At 32.5% G+C, this 22526-nt stretch overlaps 2 protein-coding genes across 12 annotated transcripts; one reads left to right on the plus strand and one right to left on the minus strand.

Moving 5' to 3' along the window:
- LOC111674542 (uncharacterized protein KIAA0513) lies at window positions 1-5431 on the minus strand. Its single transcript, XM_023435170.2, has 6 exons — window positions 4160-5431; window positions 1942-2008; window positions 1761-1874; window positions 818-1702; window positions 354-747; window positions 1-292 (listed from the first exon to the last, which is right to left on the minus strand). The coding sequence occupies exons 1-6, from the start codon at window positions 4322-4324 to the stop codon at window positions 121-123; spliced, it is 1797 nt and encodes a 598-aa protein (XP_023290938.2). The 5' UTR covers window positions 4325-5431; the 3' UTR covers window positions 1-120.
- A 977-nt stretch (window positions 5432-6408) lies between these two features.
- Window positions 6409-22126, plus strand: LOC111674551 (E3 ubiquitin-protein ligase lubel). Of its 11 annotated transcripts, none has more exons than XM_046945263.1 (21): window positions 6409-6491; window positions 9972-10059; window positions 10311-10518; window positions 10582-10718; window positions 10785-10916; window positions 11282-11614; window positions 11926-12213; window positions 12281-12566; window positions 12636-13901; window positions 14200-14417; window positions 14485-14577; window positions 14649-14927; window positions 14996-15094; window positions 15161-15662; window positions 15758-20298; window positions 20356-20622; window positions 20682-20987; window positions 21053-21204; window positions 21269-21652; window positions 21719-21887; window positions 21957-22126. In XM_046945263.1, the coding sequence occupies exons 2-21, from the start codon at window positions 9985-9987 to the stop codon at window positions 21990-21992; spliced, it is 9771 nt and encodes a 3256-aa protein (XP_046801219.1). In that variant the 5' UTR covers window positions 6409-6491; window positions 9972-9984; the 3' UTR covers window positions 21993-22126. The 11 variants fall into 11 exon arrangements, with proteins under 11 accessions (XP_046801219.1, XP_023290953.2, XP_046801222.1 ...); XM_023435178.2 differs by lacking the exon at window positions 6409-6491 and adding an exon at window positions 6638-6708; XM_023435180.2 differs by lacking the exon at window positions 6409-6491 and adding an exon at window positions 6638-6708 and having other exon boundaries at window positions 12636-13736.
- Window positions 22127-22526: the final 400 nt, after the last annotated feature.

Raw genomic sequence — 22526 nt, forward strand, 5'->3', positions numbered from 1 at the left:
GTTTGTATATTAAATAATTTGTTTAACTACCATATAAAACTATGAAAACTTATTTTGATCTTTATAGTTTTGATTTCGAAAATTGAAATATTTTTGTTGTTTTAAAGCCTCGCCGGGACTTCAAGATTGTTTGAAGCCCCACATTTCGGTTTCATAATAGATGCGATAGATGTTATCACGTATTAATTTTGATTTTTCTTTGGACAAGGCTAATATGGCCTGTTGTTTTTTGAAAAATTCCAAACACAAATCTTGTGGAGCTCCCAAGGCATGTATATTGCAAGTAAATGAACTAAAAATAGACATTTAATAAAAAATATATATCTTACTGATCTTCTTAAAACAAAACTTACGTTAATTGGCGAAATGATATATTTTCCATTTCTTTATCTATATCGCTAGCTGCTGCCTCATTGACCACTTTTGGTGAACGTTCTCTTTTGATTTTATTGGTGTGACTGTGATGAGATGAACTTGAGGTGGAAATTTCAGTTTTATTTAAAGCTTTTTCTTCATTGTCAGTTTCAGTTGTCTGAGGCTTTGATTCTGGCTCCACTTCATTTTTAGTTTTTTGCTTAGCCTTACGTCTTTCCTGTTTCTTTTGTTTAGCCAAAACACGATGATCCCTTTCCGATTGTATTGATTCAAAAAATGCTGTATTCCAAAAGCGCAAAGACAACCATATAGGCTGTTCACGCATAAAAGTAAATAAATATTCACGGTAAGCATCACAACCGGGAACATCAACTAAAATTTAAAAAATAAATAATTAAACAAAATTTATTTTTCTTACTTCATTTTCCCCACAAAAACTTACTTTCACGATAAAATATAAAACACAAATTCATTATAATGGCAGCTGGTGGAAAATGCTCACATTCATTGCATTCGAATAAAACCAAAGCAAAATGTTGTATCAAAGAATGAAATGTCAATTCATTCACCACCTTCACTTTATTCTTTTGATCCACCAGAAAACGTACAAACCATTGTCGTCCTATTTCTAAACGTGTCATGGCACCAAACTCCGATTTCAATTCCAAATCAATGGCATTTGCATTGGAGAATAAGGTGTCGGTGAAACGTTTCATAAATTCTTTGATGGGCTCTTCACCGGCACGACAATCTAGACTTATGGAAGAGGCCCATGAAGGCACCGAATTTTGTGATTCAGAACGTATAAAATTACGCCAGTCGGTCGACTCTACACTAGGACTAACCTGACACTCGAGGTCATCACGTAAACTAGTTAAAGTACTGCTATTGGAATTTTTACGCCTAACAGGAGGAACTCTTATGGAATGATTTGAGGTGGCCGCAGTGGCATTAACTACAGATGATTTACTAAGTTCACGTTCATAAGAGGGAGGTTGTACCTCAATATGAGGCGCTGTACTACCAGCAACGACCACCGGATTTGTGGTATTAACTGTTGAATTTTCACGCATTCTCATTAGGTCCCTTTGCATATCTAGTTCACTACGTCGAGCTCCGGGTATGGCTCGTGCCCTTTCATAACCACCCGAATGTCGGGATTCTATGGAATCGGAACGTGTAGTGCTGCTAACATGAGATCTATCCTGTAGATTGTTTTGAAACGATCTCGAGGAAGTTGAGGTAGACGATGACGAGGAGGTAGATGATGAAGAAGATGAACGGGATTTGTCACGTTTCTTATTGCGCAAGGCATCCAAGCGAGGTCCTTAAGGAAAGTAACATATGATTTAGTTATAAATTGATTAAATTTACTATTAACTTACTTGGTGCTAAGTTCGGTTGTCTATAGCGACCAGATATGATTTCTTCATGTGCTCGTCGTGCCTTTACCCTACGAGCCTCATAGTCTATTTTCGTATAATCAATGGATTCATCAACTAATATAATATATAAAGAAAATAGTTGAATTTGGATGAAATAAAAAATTTATGTAAGATTATTTACATTTAGGCATTTCTTCCTCATCATCATCACAATAGTCCGAATCACTTGAACTGATATTAAGGGTAAACTAAATTAAAATAATAAATAGGTTTTTAATTATTCTTGAATTTACATAAATATGCATAAACCTTATTAAATTTATGAATTTTATTTTTAACAATATTTATAAAAAAAGAGATCCTTATTAATTTTAATTACATCAGTAAACTATATTATGTTCCAAGGTTTAATATTTCTAAAAATCAAGAAAAAGTACTATTGAAATGACAAAAATGTACCAGAAATTCCTTCTTTATATGTACTGCAACTAGTACTTCAAAAAGTACCAGTTGAAGTGCGGAAAAGTACCAAAAATTGGGTTTCTATGTTCAATTTTATGGAAAATTAAAATTTACTTTTGAAGAACGAAAAATGACCAAAAAGTTCTTTCACAGTGCAGAAATCAAAGAAGTGCAGAAAATCAAAAAAGTACTTTTTGAATTAAAAAGATCCCTATTTAAACATCTCAATAGCGAAATCTTCAGGGCCTGATGGAATTCCACCCCAAAATTTTAAAAACTACTGTAACCTCAACAACGAGGCTACTGAAACCGCTAATTCTGAACTTTTTGCTGAACGAAATATTGCCGGTGTGCAGCTATGACGTGATCACATCAACAGCTTAAGGGTTATTGTGCAACAGTTGGTGGAATGGCGTTCACTCCTTTATTTAATTTCCTGGATTTCAAACATGCTTTTGATACACTGCTTTACAATACTATATGGGAGATCCTAAGATGCAAAGGTATTTTGTCTCCCGTTTATTAAATATTTTTCTGGATGTTGAACTGAGCAACTCTATGTTGGGGCAACATAGTATTTTATGGGTTCTCCAAGATAGACTGAACGACATCGATTATACTTACGATGTATGTCTTCTATCATACGATTCGCAAGCACGCAGTTTAAGCCTTCTCACCCCTTGCAGCTAAAGCTGGCTTAGTTATATGTTTCTAGGTTAAATAATTTTGAAAGTATCCATTAAACTACTAAGCCTTCTCACCCCGTGCAGCTAAAGCTGGCTTAGTTATATGTTTCTAGGTTAAATAATTTTGAAAGTATCCATTAAACTACTAAAAGTACCAAAAAGTCCCCTTTTAGGGACATTTTAAAATAATCAGTCTGTGATTTGGTACATTGATTCATATCGAAAGCTTAAAACTTTAACCTTTTAAGAATATAAATTTGAAAATTGAATTTCCATTGTTGTTTAATAATGACGATAAAAATACTAAAATTTGCTTTAAGTTTTTTTTTTGCAATAGGCGTTTAAACAGTGTCGCGTGTTTGAAAAAAATAATGTAACAGATTATTATCTTCTAACGTTATATTTTCCATATATGTATAATATGCCATCAAAAGTATTTTAATTAAAAACTAAAACACTTCCTTTCACCATTTTCAAAGGTCTTTTTTATGATTTATTTGCTGCAGTTTGATATTGTCTTCCTCTTTAACAATAGCCTCCAGTCTTTAGGAAATTTTATAAAAAAAAGTATTACTGCCGTAAATGCATATTTCCTCAAAGAAGACTCTCTGCATACGTTTAAGTTTCCCCCTACCTACTCTTCAATTTCTGTTTTTTTCTCTGTCGTTGAATTGCAATTCATTTTGTTTGTATCAAGGCCTTAAATAACATTTTCTTTTACAATTAATTACACACCAACATCCTTGTAAACTAACACACAAACTTAGTTGGAAAATGTATAAACATAAACATGTCTATCATACAAAACAGAGAAAGTTTCAGCATTGCTGAATACTTACATACATACATATGTATGTGGGAATGTATGCGTTTGTATGCCTCTATATGTTTTACGTTTTGTTTCCTTTTTATTTATGTTTATGACATAGTAGTACAAACTGCAATATTAAACCTTGAAACATATGCTGTCACGGTTATTTTTGTTTTTATTATTATTACTACTACTACTTTTACTAATATTTTATATGAGTAAAATGTTTGTTGTTGTCATTAGGCCTTTCGGCACTAAACAACTCTGTCTTACTACTACTGCTACTACTACATTTACAAGGTCAAAGACAAATAACAACAAAGAGCATGTAAATCATCATCATCATCATTATTATTGTTAAAGGAAAAGGAAATGTGAAATGTTGTAACAATTTTGATATTTATTTGTGTTTTGTTGTTGTTGTGGTTGTGTTTACATACCTTTGATGAAATGCCATTTAATAATTCATTACTATTTCCCAAAACTGTTAAGAATTTCGATTTCAATATACCAATGGCTGGTGTACGACCCATAAAGCTTTTAATGCGTGATGTTTCACCCACCGGTGGTGGTGTGGCTGGTTGTGAAGGCGTGGAATTAAACATTTTAACATTTGTGTGGCTGTTTATAAAGGTTTATAAGTGTATTTATTGCTTTTGATTTTAAAATAATTTAACAGTCATATATAAAAAAAATCAATGTCTGTAGGTTTTTCTTAACTTAGAACAAGGTTTGTTTGTTTGTTGTTATATCACTTAGATGCTGCCATTATAAATTACTAACTGCTGCTGCGGTTGTTGTTGTTTGGCAAAGACATTTACATTGTAAGTGTAAGTTCAATGAAACTATTGAACTTTTATTTCTTTTTCTTTAAGGTTTTTGAGTTTTTTTCTTTATACATTTATTACATTTTACCCATAATATTTTTACATTACACTAAGTACATATTTGAAAACACACATAATAACACTTGACTGGTCATATTATAACAATGCTAATGCTGCCACAAGATTAGCTGCGGCGCTGGCAATCTAAAACATTTACATACAATTAAATTACAGGCTGCAGCCAACGTCAGCAAAGAACAGCAACAACAATAACAAGAATAAAAAAAAACCCGCAATTTAACCGATTATAGTATATTACACTCTATTGTTTACGAGAGTTCATGTTCATCATGATGTTTAAGCTGAACATGTTTCCTAGTATAGACATGTGATGTTGTTGCCCAATACCAAGCACCTCCTTCTTCTCCTCACTTTTCTCTTAGTTTGAGGGACTCCTGGCCATCAAATGAAATATGTATATGTATGTATATATTTTTTGTTATTATTATTTCTTGCTTTTTGTTTGTTTTGTCAAATTATTGTGTGTCTGATTATTGATTTTTACACCGTCTTGTGCAATGAAATTTTGAAAAAAACACACATTGGATTCCTTGAACTTCACTGGCTTTACATTTCTTAGTAAAACTTTTTTTGCTTTTTTTAATTTTTCCTTTACTTATTAAATTTTTTTTATATATTTTTAACAATTTAATTTGTTCACAAAACAAGGCACTTTTTTTGTTTTAATTTCTATTGTTTTTACTACATATTTTCAAATTTATTTAAAATATTTTCTGCTTAATTAATTATATTATTTAATTTTTTTAATAACTATTTGTTTAAATTTTTTATTTATTTTTTTGTAATATTTTGATGTTATTAGTTGCTTGTAAAAATCCATTCTGTTTGCATGAATGAGAAATGCTGCAAATAATACTCATACGCTGTGTAGAGCTTTTGTTTATTTCCTATTTCATTAACATAAACATGTGTTTTTTCGTAAAGCATACTTTAGGGTGTTGACATTTTAAGTAAAAGCTAAAGCTTTATGTTAATAACAGTGGGGAGGTCGTGTAAACAGAAAAAGTTTTTGATATGAAATGTACGTTACAATTAGAGAATTTATATGCAAATTTTTAATTAAATTAACAAAAGACAAGTTTTAAATTTGAAAAGTTCATTACATTTAGACATTTTAAATGAAAATTTAAAACTTGTTTTAGATTTCAACTAGCATATGAATATACAGATAGACAACGTCTTTATTATCTAAAAGGATTCATTTATTAATCGTTCTTTTAAAGGCAAATTATATAAAAAAGAGAATTTTATAAAAGCAAACAAAGTCCAACAACATTTGTACGTCAACACCTTTTCAATAAGTATTTTATTTGAAAATTTTTTTACATTTAAATATTTGCAACAAACTAGCAAAAGTTAATAAAAACAAATTTTAACAAAAATTCTCTATTTTCAAAATTACAAAATAAATAAAATATTTTACAATTATACACCAAGAAGAAATGTATTATTTATCATTGATTTCAGCATTATCATTTTTCTACAAATATTCAAAGATATTATAAATTGTTTTTTCTCAAATTCACGGAAGAAAACTCAAACTCACTAAATGTCACCAAATCGTCTGTAGCTATCTGTAAAACGGAGAAAAAAGATCATTTCAAAAGATTTAGAGAACACAAAATTTTTCATTTAAACAAATTTTCCCCCAAAAATTTATTGCGTTTGACAATAGTAGATACGTTGAGAAAAAGAACAAGAAAAATACCTAAATATTGAGCAAAAATATTCAACACTTGTATGCGGCGACAACTAAATGTTTTTTCTTAGTTTGTGAGCAGCAGTTGAACGATTAATACGAAATTTTAAGAAAAATTGTGCGAATACGGAAACAGACGACAATACTAAACGGCACGCGAGTTATGTAAGCAGTATTTAGGCCGTCATTAAATTGAAATTGAACAAAAAAATATACATAAAAAAGTTATTTTTATAACTGAAAAGCTTTTTTTAAATAAAGAAAAACGAAAATTTGTAAAAAAATTTAAAATTGCAATAAATTAAAACGAAAAAAGCAACGGTTTTAAGAAAAAAAACAGTGTTAATAAAACAGGAAGTGTTAATTTAAAAAATAAGCAAAGGTTATAAAAAGTTATTAATAAAAATTTTTATTATAAATAAAACAATTTAATAAAATTTTACATATTTAAAGCAAATGTGAACATATTTATATATAAAAAAAAATAAAAATTTCTAAAAATAAATTTTGAATTTTGCCTTTATAAGCAATAAAAATTAAGCAAAACACACAAAAACATACAAACAAACCAAAAAAAAGTGTTTTGCGGCATTTAAAAATAGTTGTTGAAATTTTCAAAAATAACACAGCAGCATCTCCCTGGGCTTACTTACACAGCGGCAGCATCCGCGGCATCATCATCAACAACATCAGCTACATCCTCATTAGCAATAGCAATTTTTTTCTTTTTTCTAGCAGCAACATACTCGTACGACATCAACATATTTTTTTTTTTTTTTTTTAATTTATATTACGAAAAGCACCAACAACTTTTAGCCGATGAAAATGACGAAGTCAATCGCATTTTTTTAATTTTGTTTCTTTTATTTTATTTACGCTGACAAATGTTATTTTTGGCCAAAAAATACTATACACGCCACATTAACATATACAAACACAATTTATTTGAAATAAACACAAAGACAACCATTGTAAATGTTTGCAACATACACACAAATAGTCGTTATTTTGAAAAAAAAATCACTTTTTGTATATAGAGCAGACAATTTTTTAATGTTTTATTTTTTATGAGTTTTTTCCCTAATATTATAAAAAAACCGAAATTTGGAGCTAAAAAAATATATTTATTTCTAATATAAAAATGCAATTATTTTAGTGGTAAATGGTGCAAAAATTTACTAAAAAAATATTTTAATTTAAAACAGATATTCTCTATGTAAAATATAGATGGAAAATTTTATATATGTATTACTTTGAAGATTGCTTGCATATTATTATTTAACATAAGTTGCCACATTGTATTTCAAGAATTTAGAGCGAGAACATTAAAAAATTGTCAGCATTAATTTTGTTGAGGAAACGCATTTTTTAAATCTTCTGGATATATGTATGTATACTGTGCAGTCTGTACAAGGTACAAAGTCTGCAGTGTCTTGTTAGTACTACATATTTGTTGAATTTAGAAAAACATTGTATAAGTATTGACCTAGGCCACCAACATTAACACAATATATATTTAACATTACTTAATCAACACTAAAGCTCAAATTAATCAGACACGCTACAGCAATACCATATTGGTGCCGGCATACTTCAACTTTATCGTGTTTACATATACGTTTAATAAACTAAGCTGAACACTGATTTCGGGAATCTGCTAACATTTCTACCATTTTTCAAAAATGTACAACTATCTACTCAATTACTTTTTGATCCAGTTAATAAATATGTGTTCCAAGATATAAGATCATTGGGTGACATTAATAAAGAATTATATTATTTAATAAGCAATGGGCTTCAGAGAACATTTTAACTCAAAGATTTGATGATAACTGCAGATCGCATATATAAACACTTTTTTTGTAAAATATATATGAAAGACATTTTTAATTCAAAAAATTAGAACTGATTTAGAACTGAACTAGGACTGAACTAGAACTAGAACTGAACTAGAACTGAATTATAACTGAACTATAACTGAACTAGAACTGAACTAGAACTGAATCAAATTTCGAAAATTAAATGCAAATATAATCTTCGACGATCGGTATTTTGTAGGATCTAGTCACTACACTAAGCTTTTCAACAATTAACTTCTTTTATTTTTTGTCAAAAGCTAAGGTCTTCCAAATTACACTTTGAACTAAATTTTCTGACGAGAACAGATTTCTTCAAGGAGTTTTGTAGTCAACTATTGTATAGTTGACATTTTCACAAGTACCAGTTATGAATGAAATTCTATATTTATTATTATCTAATTTTTTGAAAAATTAAATTTTAAACAAAATTAAAACATTATTTTATAATTTAAACAAAAGAAAAAGAATTAATGTTTAAATATGCAAAAGTTACAGAAAATTTAAATGTTTAAACAAAACATATTTTATTAAAATTTTAATTTATTTAAATGTAAATTTTTATTAATATTTTATTTTTATTAAAAATTAGTGATATATTATTATTTTTGATAGAGAACATCTGTTGCCAAAAAAAATGGCGAGAAAACTGTAGAAAATAGAAATAAAATGAAAACCACTTCCTGTTCTCACAACTGGAAATTACTCTCAATTTCTGTTCTCAGGAGAATGCAAAAAATTAGACAAATGACAAAATTAACAAAACTATTTTAATAATAAAAGAAAATTTTATAATATGTAAAAAATTAAACAAAATACATAAACAAAACTAGAAACAGGCAGAAAAGAAAGAAAAACAAACGATTTTACTCAGAGCCGTTAACATGTGGTTCAAAGACATGTACTAAAATTTAATATAAACAAATGGCAGAATAAAGAGGACATTTAACAACTTGAGCAGAGAGAGTTAAAAGGAGAGAACTAAAACCAATGATCTTTACACTCTCTGCAGCTCTCTATTGAAACGAAAAATCTCATAATGCTTTAGGAGAGATTAAGGTAGCAAAATCTCAAAAAATTTGTCAATTTAAATAAAAAAAAATATATAATATTTTATATTGAATTATACTTAATAATATAAACATATTAGAATACGCAGTCATTTTATCTAATATATATAGTTTACCCTTGAAGTTTTTAAATTTTCTTTTAAATATTTCAAGAACAAATTAACAAAAACAACATTAGGCCCTCATATGTGTACATATGTACGTATGAAAATGCATATAAAAACTTAATCATATTTACATTGAATATAAATTGTATGAATTTTCAATGAAAAATATCTTTGAGATACTTTTATTTAAAGTAAATCAAAATCATAGAAATTTATTAAAAAAAAAACTTCTTAACAAAAATTACCATTTAATTTTTATTACAGTAATTTTCATTGCAGTACTTTTTCAAAAGAAAATATTCCCCAAAATATAAAAATTCCCCAAGTTATTATCTCTGCTGGAGATCTCTTTATATTTCAACTCGCTTATGTGCAAACTTCTCAATATTTTTGCCAATTTTGCATATACTCCTAAATATTTAGTTGTCATCGCCTTTAATGAGATTCACATTCGGTACACCATGAGTACTAAATATGAAAATTTTCAATTTGGCCATCAGTAGTTTTCGTTCTTCGCCTTTGTTAGTTGTACGAGTTGCTGCTGAGCAAACCAAAAAAAATCATAATCTAAAAGATGAAGAAAATATTGTAAAAATTTTATTTAAATTTTAGACGATAGAAAAATATGAGCTCACTTGCAAATAATAGAAATGGAGGGATGTTAATCACTCGAAATGAACGTTCTATGCCAAAATGGGTGGTAAGTAATTGAAAATATTTCGTTGATAAGTAATTTTAATGCATTTTCACACTCAGTATAGAGACATAAAATCATGACATGTTGTAAAACAACTGAAATAACATATTGCCCTAGTTTTCAAATTGTTCATTAAAAATATAATTTATTATAACATAAACATTTTAATGGTTCATATTATAAGTAATTAATTAGAAAGAAAAAGACATTTTTAAAGTCGTAAAACCATATAATATTTCTTTTATCGCCTAAAGACAGAGCAAAGTGACCGCATTGGTCCAAGACCACCACCGCCTCCCTTAACACCGGAAAATGGTCATGCTCCTGCAAAACAGCCCAGTTTGCCGCCAAAAACTAAATCACAACCAGAACCGGACTATGAAGTTATTGAATTTTCTAATCAACAATACTCAAATGCTCCACTGAGACCAAATTCTGCCAGTTCTGGTTCAAAAACACCAGGTATGTTTTGCTTACACATTCCTTCCCCCATTTCTTCTTATAACAACTTTTCTTATTAAACAGACAATAAACTGAAATGTACTTTATGTGGTTCTGGCAATCCTTGGGTGACTTGTGAAGAATGTGCTCAACAAATATTTTGTGCCTCTTGTGACGACATGTTTCACAAGCATCCCAAACGTAAAGATCATCAAAGAAAGGTATACTATATATAGCAAATAATAATAAATAAAAAATTCCTAAAAGTTAAATTTTATTTCTTACAGACCATCGAAAAGTCACGTCCACCCATACCGCCTAAAACTTTACCCGGTCAACCTGGACCCACACCGCCAGTGGCTCCACCCAGACGCAATAAACGCGGTTTAATGACACCCATAATGCAGCGCAAGGATCAGGTACGCTTCTGCACGATTTTCTAAAGAAAATTCCCTAGACTTACCGACAATTTCTTTCATTATTCAAAATCGATAATTGTGTTAATTCTCGTAATGAAATTATTCTGTTCGTAGTTACGCTTGCTTTTTTACGCTGTGCTAATTTTTGATTGTACAAGCTTATTATTACTATTCTACATATTATTTATAAATATTATTACTATTTTAAAGAATCAAGTATACATTATCAAAAAAAAAATAAATAACATTGTTTAAAACTCAAACCAAAAGATATCTGAATTTGAAAAGTTTTTTCTCTAATATACATCTAAGTGTTTAATGAGTCCTTAAAACATGATCATCATTATATATAACCTTAATCTCAGGGTAATGCTATGCCGGGACCATTTCCTGTACCTCCATCACCCACACCTTCTATGAAGAACGCATCCTGGCAAGAACGCTTTGGTTCTTTGCCCAGAGGTTTGAACTTATTAAATCGTCCGTTACCCGAAACTCCCAAGACACCAAGTGAATCGTCACGTTCAACAACGCCCAAATCAGTATTCGATAATATACAACGTCCACCCTCTGTGGCATTGGAGAAGATCAAAAGCAAGGCAAATGCTACACTGGATCGCATGCAATTGTTGCAGCAACGCTATAGGCAACAGAAAGAACAAATGGAAAGAGAGCGCAGTGGCTCAGTAACAGATCAGGTAATTTTTTTCTGTTGACAAGAAATGAGAATTGTTTAGTTAACTGAGAGAAAGAGTTTATTTTAATTTAACTCTCTTGAAAAATGTTGAATTTTGGTGAGTCCAACATTTCTCTCTTTCTCTCATTTATGCCATTCCCTCTCATTTATTTTCATGTAATTATAAATTGTCTCGTTCTCAATGTTTTCATTGTTTACCTCAACCCCTTTTCTCTCATATTAATTGTGTTGTTGGATCTCTGGTCCGTTTCATGTGTAATCCTTCCATATTGGTATCGTATCGTTGTGATGTCATTGTCTCACTGTAAACAGAATATGTCAGCATTCGATCAATGGTCAAGCATTTCACAATCGCCATCACATTTTCGTTCTGGCAGCATGTCGTCTGGTATCAACTCATCCCATCTAGACCTAATGGATGATAATAATTTCAATTTGTTCCATCAGCGTCAAATGGCTTTGCAGCATCATCACATGGCCGCACAAAGGGCCAATCAATTAGGTCAACGTGGCATGTCCAGTTCGGTATTTAATCTAAATCAGATTAACCGCAAACAGAATGTAACAACTAATGGATGGATGAATAATCCTATGCAACAGGTACACAAATAATATATAATTTAAAAAAGCTTCTACCCATTTAATGATATTAATATTATTCTTTTAGGCCCAGTCCATGGCTCAGCTAAATTGTGCCAATTGTGCTCAGCAACAGTCTCAATGGAATGGAACCAATCAGCATCATATGCATATTCATCAAGATCCCTGGAGTAATCAGTTGTCATCACAGCAACATTTAAATCGTTCCAATATGTCTTTAAATGTTCCCGCTGGCTATATGATGCAACCCCAAATGAATGGCATGTATCCACCACCGACTTTTATGAATCAAAGAGGTTTCCAACAAATGTATCCACAGCCCTATATGGGTGGAATGCCTGTAATGAATCCAGGTTTGTTCATATAAAAAATACAATTCTAAATATTAGGAATGATTTCAAATATTGCATTTCTTATTGCAGGTTTAATGGGAATGCCACCTTCCACTTCTCGCGCAGCTTCACGAGCTGGTTCTCGTATGGCTTCACCAGCAATGAGCCGCAAATCTGTTACGCTAAGGCGCAAACAACGTTCTAGTTATATCGACGATGAAGCTACCGATGATGAAGATTCCGATGAAGATGATCGTCGTTCTATAACCTCAGCTCGTTCTGGTGTTTCAAGAACTCGACAAAGACGTATGTCTAGTGCTTCCCAATTTCCACTTGATGATGATATTGAATTATCACAATCTAAATCACATCGCAATAGACGCAACCAACGCAGAGATTCTATTGCCAAATCTGTTCATAATGATTGGGCACCAGGAAGAGGAACATCTTCCAGCAATAATAATAATAATAATCGTTCGGCAGATTCCGGTTTTAATAGCCCGCTGAAACCCTCACGTATATATTCAGATCTGGATTCAGAGGGTTCGGGTACCCGAGCTTTAGTACAAGCTAAAATCGAACAAAAACTAAAAGAAGAAAATTTAAAGCAAAAATCGTCAAAACCTAAGAGACAAAGTCAGTCCCCTACACCCCAAAAAACAAGTGCTGCAGTACAAACACCGGCAGTGAAACAAACTATTAAACAAGAAATAATCGAGAAAGTTGTAGACACACCGGTGAAACAAGAGAGAGAACCATCGCCAAGTGAATCGGAAGAAGAACAGCAACATAATAAAAAGGACGAACAGCCATTAGAGGTGGAGGTAAAACAAGAAAGTGCTTCAGAAGAGGAAGAAACAGAAAGTGAAGAATCAGAAGAATCAGAAGAAGCTGAACAAGAACAAGAAGCCGAACAAATTGAAGTCAATGAAATAGAAGAAGACGATTTAGGTCCTCCGCCCTCTACACCAGACCATGAATGGGAATGTGAATTTTGCACATTTGTTAATGAAGCCAATATAAAAATTTGCTCTATATGCTGTAAAACTCCCAGTATCAAACCGAAAAAAGCCATAAAATCTATATCTCCTCCTAAACAGATTAAATCACCTTTAGTTAAAAAAGAGAAAGGACATGCCAAGGAGAAAGAACACGAAAAAGAAACTGTCAAGGACAACAAGGATAAAAGTGGTACGATTAAGAAAAAACCATCAGCATCGACACTGTCATCAACCATTCAACACACTGCAACAAATAACACTGAAACTACGAAAATTACAAACAATATTCAGACAACGAACACAGACTCTGCTCACACTACAGACGATGCCAACAAATTTACGCTCAAAACGAAAGGTATGCGTAGAAGAATTTCCTTTTTGGAAGGAACCAAACTCTTTTGAAAACATCACGTCCAAACGATCAAACCAATTCACAGCCCCAACAAACCCATACAACCATTTTATTAATCTTAATAACCGTAATTATAATTAATAATGATCTTCATAACATTTAATACATATTAAAAATTAATTATTTTTTAATTTATACCTAGATTAACAAATTATTAAAATACATCCTCAAATTAATATTAAAAATTTGTTAAACCCTACACCAGTGTTGTTTTATTAATGAAATATAAACTATTTTGTAGAATCTGTGGAGGATATTTGGGCTACATTGGATGAGAATATTCAAGCGACTGCCCATGAGGTCACACGTAAGGCTGAGTCTAAAAAGTCGTCAAAAGTATCTACAGCTTGCGGTACTTCTTCAAAGTCTGCAAGTGTTGAGCGACAGGAAAACGATTCACGACAGTCTCAGGCCAGAGAAATAGGTACTTCACCACCACCTCAAAGTATTTCCACTCAAGTAGGTTTTCAATATTGAAACGTATACAATATAAATAGCATTAATGCATCTTTCAATTTCACTTTAGACTTATGACACTTTACCCATACAAAAACCAGAAACTAGGGAAGAACCTATTGCGAAACCAACACCACAACCCTTGTATAATGATATGATACAAGTAAGTAGGCAATTGTAATCAAGAAACTTATTTTTCGGTTACACTTCCCTAATTTCATTATATTTTGTTAGCAAACAAATTTCCCTCCATCACCTAAGATACAAGATATGAAGTCTTTTGAAGCTGAAGTTTTAAACAAGATACACAATATCAGTCATGTACCCGCTCATCATCACTATCAGAATAATCATCATCATGCAAATCATCCCATGTACTCCTACAATGAACGTCAGCGTTATCGCAGTAACAACGATTTACGTATGGATGATGCAATGTCTATGGATTTTGAGACATTCAATGGCTTAGGAAGGCGTCAGCCATCCATAAGTGAATTGATGCTGTTGCAAAAAGTATTTACTCCACACTGTTTTAGCATATTTACCTTTCCATTGATTTCTTTGTTTCATTTCATTTCAAGACTTCATCACAAATGCACTCACCCTTGGGTGGTAGCATCTATGATTTACCCTATCGCGATCTCTCCTCTCTAAGACTCAATGACATGGAAAATCATAAAGTATTATTAAATAACGTAATTATCCAATCAATATAATATTTATTAATCAATTATCTTTGGCTTTAGGAATCTGATTTATATAAACACACCACCGAAGAACTTAATGCTGCCCTCAAATACTGTGGACCGGATATGCATCCTTTAGTATGGTTACGAGACAACTGGCCTAAACTTATACAAACAGTACAAAGTTTGGCTACCAAATATGGTCAGGAGAGAGCTGAGAATACTATTGGTACTATATCACAGATGGAAGCAAGAGACGCCCTACGAATGCATACCGGCAATATATGGCAAGCAGTATCTGAGTGCATAGAACAAAGACAACGCAAATATCGTGACATTTCTTCAAAAGGAAACTTTTCCCGGGAAGATATTGTAACAGCGCTTACCACACATCAAGGCAATGTGGAGTTAGCTCTACTCGACTTAAGTCGCACACAACTGAAACCATTTCTAATGAGAATCTGGGGTTCGCCAGCGGGTGTAGAAAATGAGAGCGGTTCTCTGCCTTTGCCCGTTTCGCTACACTCATCAACACAATCAACACATTATAACATGGACAAAGGTTAGCATTAGATTAATTAACAGAACATTTTATGAGGATCATCATTTCATAGACTTTTTTTAATCTCCTTCTTCTCCTTATTTTTCTCATTGTAGACATTCATAATTTTCTCAGTGCCAATGCTTCAGAATGCATGCAAACACCAAATGCTACTGGTGCTTTCCATAACAATAACCAAATGCCATCACCATTCGATCGACCAGCCTCATTAAATTCTCCATTCGAAAACAATAATCACATGCTCGATAATACATCCAGTTACAGTGCGGACAGTAAAGACTTTGCCAACAGCCCGCTACCCATAGATGAAACGATACTCAGCAATAAAAACGTCCTCAAAGATCTTGAGACTCTGATTGGCAATATGGAACACAATCAACAAAATCAAAACGAACAAGTACTACGATCAATACACGATATGATTACTAATGGAAATCCCAAAACCGATAACGAATATGATTCCGAAACCATGAGAATACTAACCAAAAGTCCCATAACCTCAACTAAATTTAAGTCTACTCCCAAAGACAACAATTCCGAAAATGAAGCCGATGTTAAGAACTTTGTTTGGCAGCATATACAGGAAATTGTTCCCAACCTGGTCCAACAGGTTGAAATGGAATTAATGGAAGATATTGATGAAAAACTTAAAAATAATGAAGAAGATGAAGAAAAAGCTGAAATTACTGAAATTACGCCGGAAACTTTACAAGTAGCTCCTGCTCCCCCACCACCGCCACCAATAGATCAAGATGAATTTCTCATGGAAGAAGTTATAAAACCAAATATCAAAACTGCTTCTATTCGAGAAGAATTGCCACCCCAATATGTTTATACTGCAGAAATTGCCACTTTTCAGTTGGCATTTGATAAAGGCTTGGAGAGAGAACATGAAGAAGAGTTCGATTTTGATACATTGGAAGAGGCTTCAAGACTAGTATTTAAAATGTTTAAAGCTCCAGATACTCAAATTACTCAAACGTCAGAAGAGGTTGGGCAAACACAAGCTCAGGATCATAAAACTCACAATGGAGATTTGCATGAAACACAAGTTCAAAAACCAATTCCGACTTTAGCTCAATCTGTTACTATACATAACTACATACCACCAATAGAAGAGAATAATTTGGAATATAAAGTTCAAGAACTTAGTTCTGGTACTCAAAATGATATTCCAAAATCTTCTGAAAATGGCTCTATATTGAAAACCCAAATACCAGCTAGTCCGGTAACTGATCCTGAATTGATAAAAATAACCAATGCAGTAAATGTGGAAGAGACTCTTGTACAAAATCCAACAAAATTAGATTCATTGCCAAACACCAATAAAGCCCCAACTACACTTCAAATGGATACTAACAAGGAAACTATTGTTCAAGTAATAGCTTCTTCTGAAATCGAGTCTGAAGTTTTGTCAGAAACAGTTAATCAAAACACATCCGAAAATTTGATTGTAGAACAACCACAAGCTCCAGCTACAGACACTTCAGTCAAAACTGATGAAATTCCAACTACATCGCAAAATGTCAATTTACACGAAACAAATATTTCAACAGATGTTCCCACTAATGATTCAGCTACAACGAATGATGGATTTCCAAATCAAACTCATGAACAGCTAAGTTCCTTTGCAGATATTGAAAACCCTATTGCAACACAAACTATAGAGCCTACAGCTAAGGAAGATAACATAGATAATTACAACACCTCCCCTATTGACATTAATCAACCAGCAGCATCATTATCTTCAAGTGCTGGAAACAAAATTCATATCTCTGAAACAGCTTCTACATCTGATTCCACAAAACCTATTGAAGATTCAGCAGTAGTTATGAAAACGAAGGAGAAACAAGAAAATCCAACAACATCAAGCCAAAGAGGAAAGTCAAACAAACCATCCAAAATTAGAACTAAAACCATTAATCAATACAAGCGAACGACTTTAAAAGATCTCTCAAAAGAATTAGAACAAACTGAAATTGCAATGAGCCAGGTTGAAAAAACTCAATCTTCTGATATGCCTGAAACTATAGAAAATTCTGCAAATACAACTGAACAAGTGCCCGAAGTGGTAGTTAAAAAAGATCATTCTACTACTGACCATATAGAACCATCTGAAGAAAATATATCACGATCGAACCCAGTTGCTTTGGAACAACTGGGGGACAATGATGGTAATATCTCAAAAGCTTCCAGCACAACAATAGATGTAGCTCCCGTTATTGAGACAAAAACTTCAACAAATGAAGCTTTAGCATCTTCATCAAATAAAAGAGTATCCAAAATTCCTGTACGCAGAACTGCCAGCAATAAAAGTTTAATAAATACTTCCTCCACAATATTAAGAAAAACTGATTCAAATGAGAATGTAAAAACGAATAAGCAAAATGTACCTACAACAGCCCCATCACAGGTGGTGGAATCCCCTCAACCACCTAGCGATTTAAACAGCTCTCACAATCTTACTAATAATGAAACAACAGAGGATGAATCAGAAGAGGAAGAACTTTATAGTATCGAAAGCGATACCTCCGCAACGGAAGTTGCCTCTAGAGCAGATCAGTTTCAGTCTCCCAGTACCACTAGCGAAATGTTCTTGGTGATACAACAGGAAACAACAGACAATAATAGTACTATTGCACCATCTACTAGCAGTTCCACACTACATTCTACCATAAGTCAATCTTCTGGTTTAAAATCACCAACTGAATTCATACCATCCGGCGATCCATCAAAACAAAATCTCTCTGAATTAGTAGAAGACACGCAAAGACTGATCAAACAAATGAAAGATGAAATAAGTATAGATGATTTTGAATCTTCTACCGATGACGAAGAGTACACAGATGAATACTCCGATGAATATGATGATGAAGAAGAGGGAGAAGAGGAAGAAGATGAAGACTGGGAAGAGGGAGAAGAAGAGGAGGAAGAAGACGAAACTGGAGATGAAGAGGAATATGATGATATCACTGAAGATATAACTGAGGGCAATGAAGTGTTTAGTAATGAAGATGAATCCATCAGCAAAACTCAATCTCCACTACCAAGCCAAGAATCTCAAGATCATAGAGACATACACAACAGTTCAGCTTTGTCCAATATAACCGAATCATCTGATCATTCACAAACATTTCTAACTGATCACCTCGAACAGGATGAGGCAATAACTGAAACAAAAACTAATGACACTCAAAATCAAATTAATTCTAATGAAGAAACTGGTGTATTTGTTGAAACGGAAAATTCTTTACCAGAACTGCCAGTAGAAACTGTGATTGATAACAATTTAGAACAATCACAAACTTCTATGCAATATGTAGAATCTGAAAATGTTTTACCGGAAATGTCAGTTGAAACGGTTTTACAAAATGTCAATTCATTATCTTCAAATGATAATGCATTAAACACACAACAGCATTCTTATACACAACATGATTCCGAAGACAAATCGGCATTAGTTAGTGGTTTAAGAGATATACTTTCAGCTTCTACTACTATAGCTAATGAATTGGAAACAGAGAATAGTTTACCGGAGTTGCCTGCGGAAGTAATTGTGGCCAATGCGAGAAATGCTGAAACGTTACAAGATCATGTAAAAATACCACAAAATGAAAAAGAACAACCAACATCTTCAAATAATCAATTACCAACAGATAAGAATAACTTACGCGATTCAACTAAAGAAACTCAAATTGAGAATCAGTCTGCCAAAACATCTGATGATCTACCATTAACAATGAATAAACAAGCAACTGAAACTGAGCCTTTATTGTCAAACCAGGAAGTTAATCTAACTACAGAGATTAATATTGAGGATCAGTCCATGACAACTTCAGAGGGTCTAACATCAACAGTAAATAAACAACAAACAGAAACACAGAACTTATCTTCAAAACATGTAGCTGATAAAGCAAATTCCGCAAATTCCAAAATTGATATGCCGTCAACAAGCCATGCTAATAAAACTTCTTCAACATCTCTAGAGAAGCCAAATTCCCAAAACACAGTTTCGGAAACACATAACGACAATATGCCTTCTACTAGCAAAGGCATAAAATCTTCTGAAACCAAGAAAAAGCTAAATGAGGAAGTTAAAACTTCAGTGAAAAAACCGCTCGCAGCTAGTAAAATACCAAAACCCAAAGAAATGCCCAAGGAACCAAAAACAAAAGAAACCACAACAGCAAAACCACAAAATGAGTTCAAAAAGAAATTATATACACGATCAAAATCATTTTCTGGACCAACAACACCGATTGGCATAGCTTCCGTAAAGACTATAAGTCAAAAGTTTATAAGTCCAACTCTTAATACAACGCCAACACCCACACAAAAAGTTTATCCCACCGTTACAAGAAAGTCTTCAATTGTAGAAGCTATAAATAAACTTACTAGGCCCAGTCCTTCTAGCACGGAAAAGCCGGCTGTAAGTTCTCTATTCAAATCAAGAACTCAGCCACGCATACCGAAAAAGAAATATCACGAAACTTGTTTCTCGGATGACGATTACGAATCCTCAACGGAAGAAGAAGAACTTGAGCCATTGGAAATAAGGCAACGTAAATTAAGTGTACCCGTCTTCAGAGCATATCCAAGTGTTCAAGAGCAGGTACAAGAGGAGGTTAATACAGAGGTAAATCAATAATAAATAACTTAAAAGTAAATCTTAATTTTATGTTATTAAATCCAGGAACTTGTTGAAAAATTCATGAAAGAAGAACTAGCAGCCACTATTGCAGAAGCTCAAATCGCGGCCGTATTGGTTTCTATGAAATTCCAACAAGATGTTTCATTATGGGCGGCCAAAGAGTGCAGCGATCTTGATCATGCTATAGCCTTACTTAAACAGGAATGTGAACTTTGTAGCGGCACTTATGCCCTTAACCAAATCGTATCCATGCTCAAATGTACACACAAATGTTGCAAACAATGCGCCAAAACTTATTTCACAGTACAGGTGAGAAAGATATATTTTATTTTGTTATCACCTATTTATATGTTATGTGTTTGTTACAGATAACCGAACGCAGTATTAACGATTGTAGTTGTCCATTCTGCAAATTACCCGAACTACATAATCAAACCGAACATGAAGATGAAAATCTGGAATATTTCTCCAATTTGGATATATTTTTGAAAAACATACTTGAACCAGAAGTTCACGAATTATTCCAACGCAAACTAAGAGATCGTACATTACTCAAAGATCCCAACTTTAAATGGTGTGTACAATGCTCTTCAGGATTCTTTGCTAGACCAAAACAAAAGCGTCTTATATGTCCCGATTGCGGTTCAGTAACCTGTGCTCAATGTCGAAAGACGGTAAGCCAAATGTTGGCATATTCTATTAAATACAATATTTCTAAGATTTTTTAATTGAATTATAGTGGCAAAAACAACATGAAGGCATTTCCTGCGATCAATATTCTGAATGGGAATCAGCCAATGATCCAGAGGTACAAGCTAAGGGAGTTCAACAGCATTTAGAACAAAATGGCATCGATTGTCCCAAGTGTAAATTTAGATATTCTTTAGCCAGGTAAAATTATGAAATATTTTCCAGAGTATACCAACCATAACAAGTAATAACTATTTCCCTTTAGAGGTGGCTGCATGCATTTCACTTGCACCCAGTGCAAATATGAATTTTGTTATGGCTGTGCCAAACCCTTTATGATGGGTGCCAAATGTAACATATCACCCTATTGCGCCAAATTAGGTCTTCATGCCCATCATCCGCGCAATTGTTTATTCTATTTGCGTGACAAACTACCCATACAGCTGCAGATTCTGCTGAAAAATAATGGTGTACCATTCGAAGTGGATCCCATTGAAACGTCTGAAAACAATGTGGATGACAATGAGCCAAGTTCATCGAAAAAGAAAGAATTGCTTTGTCCCATACCCATACAAAAAGAAACACCTACTGGCTTGGTTGATACTAGATGTAATGGTGATGTGCCCGAAAAACATGCCGGAATGTGTCGGTAGGTTATTCCCTATTTTCTAATGGCTATAGATTTTTTAATTATATGATTTAAATTTTCTTTAAGCACTCATTATGTGGAATATTTAACGGCCAAGGTGGCTAAAGCGAAAATTGATCCTTTGCCTATATTCGATTTGACAGATTGTGTTCAAGAGTTACGACGTCGCGGTATAGCCTTACCGGAACGTGGTCCTTGGGATACCGATGAAATCTATAAAACTATGTGTGCTGAGGTAATTTTAAAGTTTTTGAAAATAATTATAGATTTCTTGAGTTAATTATGATTTGTTTTTAATTTTTAGGTTATACAAAAGAATATACCTTTAGATATGGCTTAATCACGCATTATTGGGACTGTCTTTTTTTAAATACTTTTTTTATATTTAAAATTTAGTTTTAAGTTAAATTCATGTTTTATTAAAAATATTTATTTATATCGTCCGAATAAATTATATTGATTGTAGTAATTAAATTGTTTTGTTTTAATTTAATGAAAGCAGGTTTTATTTTCAAGACCCAATATTCTGATATTTATAAATTAATATTTACAAATTTTACTAAAACCTAAATTTTCACTGAAAATTTGGCTAGACATTAGGTTTTCACTAAAATTTTTTAAAAAATAATCTTATTTTTTGAAGTTCACATCTTTAAATCTAATCAGAAAGAGATTTTAAGTCTATTAAAATATTAACAGTTAAGTGTGGAGTCAACATGATATGTTTCTAAGTTTCAAATCGAATCCCAGATGTGATAAAAAAATTATTAGATTATATTCGGATTCTGCATTACTCTAAAGGGTTTTGAATTCTTTTTAAATTCTGTCGGCTACAAGAACTAACGGGTTGTGCTGAGTGACTCTGGTCCCATAT

Source organism: Lucilia cuprina, chromosome 2, assembly GCF_022045245.1.
Source record: "Lucilia cuprina isolate Lc7/37 chromosome 2, ASM2204524v1, whole genome shotgun sequence".
NCBI lineage: Eukaryota > Metazoa > Arthropoda > Insecta > Diptera > Calliphoridae > Lucilia > Lucilia cuprina.